The sequence below is a fragment of the Pogona vitticeps genome, chromosome 1 (assembly GCF_051106095.1).
Source record: "Pogona vitticeps strain Pit_001003342236 chromosome 1, PviZW2.1, whole genome shotgun sequence".
Lineage (NCBI taxonomy): Eukaryota > Metazoa > Chordata > Lepidosauria > Squamata > Agamidae > Pogona > Pogona vitticeps.
The window spans coordinates 19,971,157-19,984,575 of record NC_135783.1 but is presented as its reverse complement, the minus strand read 5'-3'; the positions used below and the strand labels follow the sequence as shown (position 1 = coordinate 19,984,575).

Genomic DNA, 13,419 nt, shown 5'->3' with positions numbered 1-13,419 from the left:
AGGAGAATACCCAAATCATAATGGGGTAACCGAGAACAGCTTCTACTACATTTGAAGACAAAATATCTGCCATGAGAAATGGAAATGCTGCCTTTGTCATGTGTGTTCTGGAGCTATTAATTGACAAACAACACAAATAAATCTATGTACTAGAAAAGAAAGAAATCCCAAACAGCTTTCTGATGACATCAGCAAAGAAAATAGGTTATCATTCCATTAGTCTAAAGAGAGTTTAATAGATACTATTAAGAGACACTTATTACAGGAAGAGTTCGCTGTCCAGCATTCCACAGCTACATAGAAGACTCCATGCCTCAGATTCACAACTAAGATAGCGGCCTGAGTTTTCCCATATTGTTGTGGTGCTAAGGTGTCTGAAAAGCCCTGTCCTTCACAGATTCCTCCTTTAGGTTAAAGATATAGAATTATAGAATAATTGAGTTGGAAGGGGCCTATAAGGCCATCGAGTCCAACCCCCTGCTCAACGCAGGAATCCAAATCAAAGCAAATTTGATAGATGGTTGTCCAATCTACTCTTAAATGCCTACAGCATTGAAGTGCTCCCTACATCCCAAATTAATTGGTTCCATTGTTGTACAGCTCTAACAGTTAAAAGGTTTTTCCTGATATTTATCCTACATCTGGTTCCTAGTCGCTTGAACCCATTGCTACATGTCCTGTGCTCTGGAATGATTCAGAACAAATCCTGCCCCTCCTGTGTATGATTGACTCAAGTATTTGAAATGTCCTATCATATCTCCCCTCAGTCTTCTTTTCTCAAGGTTAAACATGCCCAGTTATTTTGGTCTTTCCTCAAAAGAGCTTGATTTCAATTTCCCTGATCATCTTTGTTGTCGACTGAACTTGCTCCAGTTTGTTAGCATCCTTCTTAAACTGTGTTGTGAACTGGACACAGTACTCTAGATGAGGCCTAGCCAGTGCTGAATACAGGAGGAAAAGTACCTCATGGAATTTAAAGATAATACTTCTCTTACTGCATCCTAAAATCACATTTGCCTTTTTTGCTGCCACATCACACTGTTGGCTCATATTCAGCTTAGTTTGTAAGAAGTTAAAATATATATACATATTATAGAACATATATATATATATATATATATATTTGACACATTAAAAAAATCTTATTAGCTACAGTGTGTACTACATCCTTGGTGCTTTTATACCATACAGAACATGCATCACACCAAACTGGACCAGTGAAATGGTTTGTTATTCTTTTCTCTTGTCAAAATTATGATTTGCTATGGTCTTACTCAGCCTGGGGCCAGAGTGCTACCACTTTGCATCTCAACAGAATAATTTATTCCTATTTTTGCCTCTATTTTCTGCCTAGAAGAGGTGTGCCCCTTTCTGCAGGTTTGGGGAAATGCAATGACCTGGGTCAGATGCAGATATTTTTATTTTTAGGACAGGTTTGTTTTTTTTGTTTAAACACGTCGCGCACAATAGGGGGTGGATGGACAATCTCGCAAAAATGGGCACATCCTTCTGTTCAATGCGCAGCTTCTGCATCATCTCAGGGTGCCCAATCCAGCAGTCAAGTTTTGACTTTTAAAAAGGGATTGAAGGCAAGTAAGAGGCTTGCAGCCTCTGAGTCAGCTGGGAAGGCAAGATTTTGGAACACTGCCCTACCCCAAAGTATGTGGGCGTCACTCTGGATCAAACCGCGACTTACAAAACGCATTGTCTAAACACCAAACAGAAAGTCGCTACCATAAATGACATACTTAGGAAACTACCTGGGTCAGACTGGGGACCACACCCCCAAAGAATAAGAACAGCAGCTTTCTCCCTGGGCTACTCCATTGCAAAATATGCTAGTGCCGTTTTACAGCAAAAATCAGCACATGCCAAACAAGCGGACGTAGCTCTTAATGAATCCTATAGGATTTTTACTGGTTGCTTGAAACCTACCCACACTGAAAAAGTCTATTACGGTATTTGCCTGGCATTGCCCTTCTAGAAGTATGTTGAGAGGTGCTTGCAAATAATGGGGAAAGGGGGGAAAAGGCAATACAGCATCAAACCCACCCACCTCACTGACACCAACCCCCGGAACCAGGCATTCTCAGCAGGGGCCAAACGGCCCCCTGGGAATCCCTGGCATATTTGAAGGGGGCCCACAGACTGGAAACAGTTCTTCACACACTACCTTACAAGATTTGTTAATGTGATTTATAATCCCGACTGTATACTGTATATTTCTTTCCTTTTATGCCTATGGCTGTGGCCAGAAAAAAAAGGTTAAGAATGGCCAGACAATGGCTAAAATTGAGGGGGGAAATTCCACCCAGATCTCAAGCTCCAAATATTAAACCAGAAGAGGAGAACACGAGCAATACACATTGCCGGATGAATGAATGCTGAGGAATATCTCCCAGCAGGACAGAACTCTAGCTGGACCATCTGGACGGCACTTAATAGATTCCACAGCAATGTAGGAAGATCAAAGAATAATCAAGTAAAATGGGGCTACGTGGATAGACAATTTTTCTGTGACTGTGGAGAAATTCAATCAATGTAGCACTCATAGCCACTTCTGGTCTAAATAGTCTAATTGTCATAACATTTTAACATGTTTTGATTTTATCTATATTCCACATAATGTTAAATGGTGCAATGCTCTGATACAAATAAAGAGCCTGATTCTATTCCTCTTCCACTCCTCTGTTCAGCCAGACCTCTTCTGTTCCTATAAAATCAGCAAAGTGTTCCCAAAACTCCATGCACTTTCTCCAGAGAAAACGATTCTATACTCTATATTCTATAATTTTATTCTATATAATTATTATATACAGTGGTGCGCTAGTTTTTCAGCTAAGAATTTTTTTCAGTTCCACCAGGATAATGCCAGAGGCTGAACTTGAGACTTTTTAACCTGCAAAACATGCTTCTCTACTACTGAGTCATGGCCTCTCCCACAAAAACAAAAACGAATTCTCCCACAAACACAGCCTGCAGAGAGGAAATGGCTGCAAACAGTTTACAGTGTCTGTACAGCTGTAACAATAGGCGATTAGAGACCAAAAGCTAGAAATCACTGAGCAAGACATGTAGTCAAGTTATCACCCATCTTTTGGAAATGGGTCATTCAGCTCAAAAGACTGTTTTCTTCTTGGGGGGGGGGGGAGATATATAATTGTCCATAGTCATCATCTTAGTTTGTATGTAAGTAGCAATACACTGCCATGCAGCTGGGAGTCAAGGAGGAGGGTCTTGTTTCAAGTTTGAGGAATAATGATTCGAATCAAAGAATTCTAGAGTTCGAAGGGACCTAAATGGTCATCTAGCTTAAACCACTGTCAAAGCAGGAAACCCACAGCTAAAACACCCCATGGAACGATAGTACTCTTCTTGTATTCACGAAGGCTCTCACTGCCGGGTTCTAATGGTTGTTGTGGGTTTTTCGGGCTCTTTGGCTGTGTTCTGACGTTTGTCCTTCTGTTTCGCCAGTCTCTGTGGCCAGCATCTTCAGAGGAGAGCATACTAAAAACAACCAGAAAAATCTGCAGTATCTGAACATGCCCTAAGACAAACTGGACATGAAATTCTATTTCAAAATACCGAAATACTGGACAACTCCAGCAATCATTACGTCAGATTGCACAGGGAAGCCACTGAAATCCACAAGCACCAGCAGAACTTCAACAAAAAAGAGGAAAGTTTGAAACTCAACAAAACTTCGCTCCTAGCTCTCAAAAATACAGCGTGCAAAAGGTCAAGGAACTCTACCCAGCCACAACGACGGGGGATCACTACACACAAAAGACCAGACACCCATCAACCACAGTGACAGATAATCTCTTCTCCTTAGCACAACAATACACCCACAAGACACACTAATCACCCATCTACACAAAAAGACAAAAGCCCATCTCACAGCCATAAATACTCCACCCCCAAGCCAACTACACCAGAGCACAGGTTGCTGTCCTCTGAAGATGCCGGCCACGAAGACTGGTGAAACGTTAGGAAGAACAACCTTCAGAACATGGCCAAAGAGCCCGAAAAACCCACAACAACCAGTACTCTTCTTGTTTGCACAGAGAAGTTGAAAATTATTCTGACTTCTAAAGGGTAGCCAGTATTTTGAGACAAATGTTTTTCCTCTAGCTTCTATTTTCAATGAAAAGAAACAACCATTAAGTACAGGAACAAAGAGACAAGGATAACTGATTTAAAAGCAAGTTACATTATGACTAGAAATGGCTCATCACAGTTGCTAGGGGACAAAAAGAAAACCATGGTGGGAAAAATATCAAAATTAAAGTAGAAGCATTTAGATCATTCTCTACAGCACAAACCCAACTTTTGCAAGTGACTAATTTGTGCCATTTAGACTCAAGGATATTATACAGGAACAGCTGGGTAAATCTAATGGTGAAGTGATTACAGTAATTTTAATCTCACTTGTTCAGAATAAATAGTTAAATAAATCAGGGCTGCCTTGTACGCCAATATTGTTGCATCTCCTAGCACAGGTTCCCAGAATTAGGTGACACAGAAATAAATAACAGTTAATGTATTTGTGTAAGGCTTTCATAGATTGATCTGGAAAACGAACAAACCACACAAGAGTGAATATTGTGAGTTAAGCATCCTACAGTCATTTAAGAAAAGTCCACCCAACAATCAAATCCATACGCTAAAAGCAAGCCAAAGAGGTAAAGAAAACATTATGAGGGGTTGTGACAGCCCTATTTATTGTGTGTGACAAAGATTTGCCTCTGGAATAGCTGACATACGTGATAAAGAGTAGCTGAGCAAGTAAAAGGCACTGGTTTTGTAAGCGCATGAAGGCAACACAAAAGATCTTTTTCTGATGCCTGATTCTATTATTCACACAAACCTGATGTGACGATTCTCTCTTATTCACACCTCCAGTGGCAAACAAGTGAACCAGGTTTGTTACTTTGTTGTCATGGAAAATGTAAGCAACAAATACTGTATGTGTTTTCATCAAGAGTCTGTTAGGATATTTTGCTTTGGTCTCATTTTATTCCTCACTGATATTCCAATATTCTTCAGTTGTTTTGTGTGTGCGTGTGTGTGTTTGTATGTGTGTGCCTCTCTCGTATACTCCCTCCCTCGCTCACACACACAACACTCTCACACACAATTTGCACCCATAACTTGATTGCATTGTCACCTAGATCAGATCCCCCCCGAGATATTGTGTGAATAAGGCAATGCATCACAGATAATCCCAAAGAATATAATGTATTGATTCTATGGTATATGAAAGCACACTTAAAGATAATGTACTTCCTCTACCCACCAAACCTCTTCCTTTTTGCAATTAATGATTTCTGTAAAATTTACGATGCAAACCTGCAGTTTATGTGAATACACACAGAATAAGAAGGGAGGGTGATATATCTGGGTGATAACGTTAAGCCAAAATTATCAGCTTGTCATTTTACTACCTCATAGGAAATTATTTTTCTATTAAATTATATACATTGATGGCACATTTGATGCAGGCATATTAAAGGTACCTGGCTTATCTTGGCTGGCTGAAAGGCTTTGTTTTACAAGAGTAGTGAAGAAACCCACTTCAATAATAAATAATTTGTAGCATTTACATAGCACCTCTGAATATATGAATCACTTAATCCCCCCACCCAATTTGTAATACTTATAATTCCCCTCTGAAGCTGGAAAGTATTATTCCTTGTGAGAAGGCTGGTGGAGACACCTCTGGCTCCAGGAGAGTGCTCTGCTTGTCTTGCTGAGGGTGATCCTACAAAGTGGTCCCCAAGTTCAGGACAGTGCAACACAAACAGAGAAGACAACTGAGGAAGACCCAGTGTTTGCACACATCCCTTAGGATGGTGCAATCCAGACAAAGGGTCTCCAGATGTTCTTGGACTACAACTCCAAGAAGCCTTCACCACCACCTCTATTGGCCAAGATTTCTGGGAGTTGAAGTCCAAGAACATCTGGAGGCCCAAAGGTGGGGACCACTGCTCTAAAGCAGTGATTACCAACCTTGGGTAGCCCAGGTGTTCTTGGACTGCAATTCCCAGAAGCCTTTACCACTAACTGTGCCAGCTGGGGTTTCTGGGAGTTGTAGTCTAAGAACATATGGGTTATCCAAGGTTGGGAACCACTGTTCTAGAGGAAAAGAAGAAAGAGGAGGCTGGCACTGGAGGTCGAAGGGGAACCAGAGATAAAGGGGCTTGGAGACAGCAGACCTGATGGTGGAAGAGGAAGAGAGGACCTGAGGAGATGCCCATGAGGAGTTACAGGAGGCTCTGCCCTCATTGCAGGCATATAGGCCCACAAAGGTTCAGAAGAAAGTGGCACCCACTGCTGAAAAGAACATTGAACTCTAATCCCCCAGTAAAGTTAACTTCGGGGAGTGGAAGAAACGAGATTAATCTGGAGCAAACGAAGTCAACTAGTCCTAAAGGCCTGCTAGCTCGATTGTTTTAATAAACCCTGTTGTTGCTACAAAAACTGGTGCCAACTCCATGGATCTAGGAATGGAGGAGGACCTGCCAATGAAGTCATGGTCGGTAGGGATCATACTCCCATAGTTTAGATGGGGCAGGCGGGATGGGGACAAGGAGAGCTGAGGCTGAAATTGTGATGGTTGCTTACAGAATCTAAAGTCTTGAGGTTCCAGTTCATGCCCTTAACCACTAAACTATCACCAGCAATCCAATTTCAGCTTCTACCTCTGGATTCAGGTCATTGGAGCACCAACCCCCCTGAATGGGCCCAGAACTCTCCTTTCAGTCACACAAAGCACTAACACACAAGGTAAGTCTACCAGTTTGGCTTTTCCTTTCAGCATTTATAAATTCAAAGCTGCTGCTTTGTACATAGCAAACCAAACTGTATAGCAGCATTTCAGATCTTGTTTTGACCTTTCCCACACCTGACACAGAAACGTCTCTGTTTTGCTCAGTTCCACAAGATGTTGAATGGCCACTCCTTCCCTAGCCAGGCAGTCATCTTTTTCTTCTCCTTCTTCCCAGTGAAGGCTCAAATCTCAGAGAAGTCTGCTCAAATACCAAGAAAGAGCAGGAAAGCTCTCAAGCATACTTTTCTAGGCCCATAGCTGAGCAGAGAACATGGCTTTAAGATAGGGCATCCAGTTTAGCACTTGGGTTAACAGTGAGGGCTAGGCACTCAAAACAGGTGAGGATGTAAAGTTGCAGAGCCTTGAACAATTCTTGCTTTATTTGATCCTGTACGATGTGAAACATATGCTGGTTTTATACCAGTTAGTCCTGAGATTTGTGGTTCTCTTCTTCCAGTTAATTCAAGTCCTACTACAGCAATAAGTGGATGTAAAACATAGCTTCCAGCTGTGAGAGCAAAACCACCCATCTTCCATTTTTTGTAGTGTGCAATATTCAGTTCTGCGTGCATGCAGCCTTTTGGGCAAATGTATTGTCGGGCAAGTATGGTAAGAAGATTGGCAAGCCATGCTCTCCTTGTGCTGGACAGTCAAGAAAATCTTTGTGACGAGCAGAGCCCAAAGAGGCACAGTGAGGGATATGACAGGAAATCTGCAAGGCGGTGGGGGGGAGGGAGGGGTGCTTTCAGGATTATGGGAGTGGCAGGAGGAGACCAGGTTATCCGTGGGAGGAGAAGATTGGCCGGCTAATGTTGCTGTTTGTTGTCATTGCCCCGAGCTCCCATCTGCAAAGCAACAAACCAGACTTAATTAGAAGTTTGAACAAAACCACAGCTAATATTTTCTAGCTGCTAAACAAGGACTGGGAGTACTAAAAAACTGTTACTCAGCTGCAGAGTATATGCTTTGGACATAAAGGTCTTGGATGCTATTCCTGGCATTTCCAATTAAAAATGATCTGGTGGCAAATGATGAGAAAATCTCTGTCAAAAACTGGAGAGTTGCTGCCAGTCAGGGTACCTAATACTGGGCTAGAGGGTTAAATAGTCCTACTCAGCTTATGGCAGTCTCTTACAGAGTCTAAAGCTCAGTGGTTGGAGATACAGAGCATCCTTTCATGGGCACAAGAAACCTACCTGATGTCATGAGGGAGACAGGACTGGTCCAGGTTGTATTGGATCACTGCCACCTTACACAGTGTTTTTAAGCTGGGACCTGAAGGAAGAGAAGCAGTTGGTGTGATAAAACTGTGGCATTTTGCAAAGAAGTCCCGGATAAAGGCAACCCAAACTTAATTAAAGTGATATGTGATGCATATGCTGGTTTTATACCAGTTAATCCTGAGGACAAGGGGCCTCAGTACATTCCCCCCCCCTCATTTAAAAAAGAAAATCAACAAAAGTAACTGGAAAAAAATGCTCACGTACTGAAGTCTAAGATGTACAGGTCTGAATGATCCATCAGGTCAAAATCATCTCCCATGTCTTCATCTGGGGATGGGCTGTGGAAGTCAACGAGAATCCCATCAATCACTTAATCTACCTCAAGTTAAGGTCAGTTACTAGCAAGTTTAAAATTATTCCATAGGGCTCCTCTGCATCCAATGTTACCTAAAAAGGTGTGCTGCTAGCAACAATGCATTCTCAACAACAACAACAATAACCATAGAACTGTAGAGTTGGAAGGGACCCTATGGGTCATCTCTGCTCTTGTTCCAAGTTCCATACAGCCAAACATTGATCTGTTTTCTAACCTTGTATTCTGTTTACGTTCAAGGATCCTGTCTCAAATTCATCTTACACTGTTGCTAATTCCTTTAAACCTGATGAATTATTCTCCTGGCTGCTGAGAAACGTACTGTATCCCTTCCTGTGGCTGCAGGGACCCCCTTGGCTATTACTGGCTGAAATCCTGTTGCACAGCAATGCAAAAGGCATATTTTTAGTGGTGAATTGCAACAATAAACCTCCATAGCATTCTCCATTGCACACCAAGTCACATAACTTAGTATGTGAAAAATAATGCCTATGGAGATTTCTTAACTGGTGGCAATTAGCTACTAAAAGTTAAGGCTTTTGCATAACTGTGCAACAGAATTTTGGCCACTGAATTCTTGCAAGTCAAAACATCTTTGATGCAAGAAATGGGGTCAGGTCAGGCCGTGGGCATATTTAAGGCAGCATTCTCTTCTCACATCCACCAACTGTGTGCCTTTGAGAAGCCCACAAACAGGAGATAAATGCAACAGCAGTCTCTTCCTTGTGTTTCCCAGCTATTGACATTCAGAGGCAGACACAGATAATATAATCAGTAGCCATTGACAGCCTTTGTTTCAGTCCACTGCATGCAAGCTCTCTACTGAATCTCACTTTGCACTGCTCTAATCATCATCATCACCACCACCACCACCATTGAACTGCAAAGCTGGAACAGACCCTGTGGATAACTGAGTCCATCACCTGTCAAGAAAACAAAGTAGGGAACTGAACTCCTAACCTTTGGCTCCACAGACAGAAACCTAAACTACTGAGCTATCTAACAATCCATTATTCTCTCCTGAAATAAGGTCCAGTAAAAGTCAGATAGACTTCCTCTGTCCTCTTCATCAGAGTTAACCTCACGGCACAGGCTTTGCTTTGAAGTCATCCAGTTAAATACTATAAACAATTTCAGAACAAGGGACGTAATCTCTGCTAGTCACATGCTGGATTTCTAAATGAACAAACAATAATGCCTGGAATAGATATGGAGAAGGAGATCCATCATCTGTGATTTAAGAAAGGAGAAACCTGAGCTTGTAAGAAAGGGGATACTTTGGTGCATGGGTCAGATCTGTTTGTACAAGCATTTGCTCAGTTGCTCGGTTTTCCTCTGCCCTTCTTCTTCCTTGGCAAACAACAAGGCTCCTTGCATTGACTTCTCAACAGGCAGGGCCGGATGTTCTGGCACCATCTGGAGATTTCATTATCACAGAAGGTCACAGAGATCATTAGCAAGTAGCCTTGGTAGGGCAGCAGAGGGAGGGGGCAGGTGGAATCAGATTTAGGTTTGGTATTAGATGACTCCAATATAGCAGTGACTCTTAGGTTCTTCTCTGAAGTTGAAAGGAGTCCTTCTTGTAAGGGAGAACAATATGTATGTGCAGGCACATTTGTTTATTTTAAAGCAAATCACATCTAAAAACAGGGAATGGAACTGGGTAAGGCAGATTCCTGACACCCTTGCATTTTAAAGAATTAAGTAAATTAGTGGGAATATTATTTCATACTAAAAAGCTAACTAGCCTCTCTGTTTACTGCACTGTATTAACATCAGGGTACACTGGATTCTAACCACACTTCAACAATCTCATGGCTTGTGACAACATAAGCAGTCTAATAACCACACTGATCTAGATAGCTCCACACTTGTGAAGATCTTGATTTATGGAGCAAGCTAGACTTCTATCTTATGCATCACTGTTTTGATGGAAGCAAGCCTGAAAATATAGAAACTGATTTTTCCTGGTCAATTGTTTTGAGATAATCATCCTATTCAATACTGAGTCTAAATATAAAGCCTTGAGAATGTCACTTGAGGTCTTTAGCAAGATAACAGTGTGAGGTTCATTTTTAATTTTTAGTTCCTGTCTTTTTGACACCTTTAAAATACAGTACAGTACTCTGGTGCCCAATCCATTGTACCTTGGCTTTCTCACATCCAGAATATCTGTTAGCTCCCATCTATATACTACTTAATGGATATATCCAAATGCATCCAATGGAGTTAAACAAGGAGATTTACATTTTATATTCTATAGGCCCATGGGGAATTAGTCTTAAAAGAACCAGTTCCTGCAACCACTCAATCAACAACTATTAGCTAAACTAAGGAAAGATATATAAGACAAGTACGGAGAGCGCTGCTAGATGTATGAACAATGCAGGGCAAACCTACAGAATGAATGTAAAGGAGGAGGAGAACCAAATGAATCACAGGATTGCTTTAAATAATTAGCAGACTAGTAGTGGATGGGAATAAGAACTGAAGGGTGAAAAAAAAAAGGAATACATACATACGCTTCTAAGAGCAATTAAGGAATGTAGGTAGACCTAAATGAAATAAAATGGTTAAGCTGAAGAATACCAATGCATAGCTAATCTGATTATGCTGATTTTAGCATAGGCTGAATAACTGTCATCATCCTTCTAAGTACTGTATACTATACATTTCTTAAGAGAACTGTGAAAAGCAGAAATAAAGTCCAAGATTGAAAGCCATTTAAGGTGGCTGTACATTAACATTTTACTTTAATACTGACTCCATTCATTCTATGATTTCATGAACAGGAACACCATTTTAGGTCTCAGATAACATATATATCGACAGGGAATTATCACTCTCCCACCAAAAAACGAGGGGCAGTTGACTTAATTAATTCTTACCCTAAGCAGCAAGATCATAAGGACAATCCCAACCTTGCTCCCTTATTCTTAGAGATCGGACCTGCTATAAGGGGAATTAACTAAGTTTAAAAAATATCCTTTTACGCACCACCACAATGTTATATTTTCCTAGCCAGAATAATCTAATCTTATTTCACATCCACAAGGCAGGAAACCCTAATGCATTTCTTATCTTTGTGGGGGAGAAGGAGCAGTGTCTAAAGTATTACAGACAAGCCTCTAGGGTTGAGAGCTGTCAGAGTTCAAGGCCAAAATGACTGCTGAAGAACAAGGCCAGACAACAGGGTGAATGCGTCCTAAGAAGGGCTATCTTAGGGCACCTATTCTTATCAGCCAGGCACTGGGGGCAGTCAAACTGGATGGACAACTTTCCTATTTCACACTTGCAGATCTGGGCAGTTGTTTGTACTACTGACCCATCTATTTTGTTCAGCCAAATTCAAGGGGAGGTGGTATTGGCAAAAGAAAGCAGCAAAGCGTCTCACAGAGATCTCAAGAAAGTAAATGCAAGACCTCTAAATTAATTTGAAATCTAAACTCAATCTATTTGAGAGACACCACCGCATACCTTATGGAAAAACAAAAAACAAATATGCAACACTCTTGGCCCCCACAAAAAAACAAGAAATACGGGGCTTAAGAGCATTCTATCATGTTCAGCATGCCTTTGGAACAAATCAAATACACCATAGATGGAGGAAGATAATACGGTTCCTCTATCTTCTTCCATCTATCACTAGGCTATACATCTGCATTATATCCCTCTTTTGCTGAAGTACTACCAACCACTGTTGGTAGAAACTACACTTCTATCATGGGGTAAAGGTAAAGATTCCCCTTGACATTTAGTCCAGTTGTGTCTGACTCTAGGGCGCAGCGCTCATCTCCCTTTCCAAGCCACAGAGCCAGCGTTTGTCCAAAGACAGTTTCCATGGTCACGTGGCTAGCACAACTAGACACAGAACATTGTTACCTTCCCACCGTGGTGATACCTATTTATCTACTCACATTTCCATGCTTTCGAACCCCTAGGTTGGCAGGAGCTGGGACAAGTGATGGGCACTCACTCCATTGCATGGATTCGATCTTACGACTGCTGGTCTTCTGAGCCTGCAGCACAGAGGCTTCTGCAGTTTAACCCACAGTGTCACCACGTCCCCACTTGTTATCATGGGGAGGAGGTTCCAATTTTGATATGTATACAAATTTTTCTATTTAGGAAGTGAATAGAATACTTATATAAGATTAATTACATGAAGTCTGCAGAAGGCTAAGGACAGCAATTTAGGGTGTGAAAATGAACTATGAGGATAGCTTTGTGATTGCTAGACACCATATTATCCTCCACAGGTCAGCAGACAGGCTTTGAGGATCTACTCTATGATTTAATATTTTTTTTCCTTTTTCTAAATGTACATATTGTTTTTCTACCAAAATCTGGCAGTCAAAGATACTAAGAATACAGTTGAAATAAGCAAATACAATTATGAAGTGTGAGAAAAAGAGTAAAAACACTGTTCAAAGAGAAACAATGGTCTCATTCAACAATGATCCACCCTAAATTCTAAAGGCATTTCTCAATAAAGAAAAAAGTCTGTCTGCCAGTGAAAGATCATCAGAGAAGAGACCAACCTTTTGCTTGTTGTTCCAGTGTCTAGGAAGGGCAACCAAAAATGCTCCTCCAATACGTTTCAGAGAGTAGTGGAATCAAAAGAAGAGTCTCTCTAGAAGATGTGACTACCCAGCAAGCCTGAATGTGTGAATGAGGTCTTTCAGATAGTCTGGATTTAAGCCATTTAGGGGGACTTTGTAGGTCACAACCAACATTTTTCTCCCAACAAAGAAACAGCCAACGAAGCTGGTATAACAAGGCAGCCCCATGCTCTCTGGTCAACAGCTGGCTGCTGCCCTCTACACCAACTTGATGTTTTAGAGAGCACTTTTCAATATTAGCTCTACACAGAGCATCGTCAGTAGCCACAGTGTTATGCAACAAAGGCATGTTTCACTGTGACTAGATATGACATCTCAGGCGGTAAATTAATTGAGAGTCTCATGTTGACCCTCCTTCCTCCTGTGAAC

The 13,419-nt window shown here is 41.4% G+C and overlaps 1 protein-coding gene across 6 annotated transcripts in view; it reads right to left on the bottom strand.

Annotated features, from left to right (window-relative positions):
- Positions 1 to 6,802: 6,802 nt before the first annotated feature.
- KLHDC3 (kelch domain containing 3) overlaps positions 6,803 to 13,419 on the bottom strand; it is a 67,857-nt gene continuing 61,240 nt past the window's right edge. For all 6 annotated transcript variants that reach the window (XM_078382895.1, XM_020796871.3, XM_020796870.3 and 3 more), the window contains 3 exons: positions 8,320 to 8,393; positions 8,029 to 8,107; positions 6,803 to 7,677 (listed from right to left, as the gene is read on the bottom strand). In XM_078382895.1, the coding sequence (XP_078239021.1) occupies positions 7,611 to 7,677; positions 8,029 to 8,107; positions 8,320 to 8,393 (220 nt within the window). In that variant the 3' untranslated portion in view covers positions 6,803 to 7,610. The remainder of the gene's footprint in view (positions 7,678 to 8,028; positions 8,108 to 8,319; positions 8,394 to 13,419) is intronic.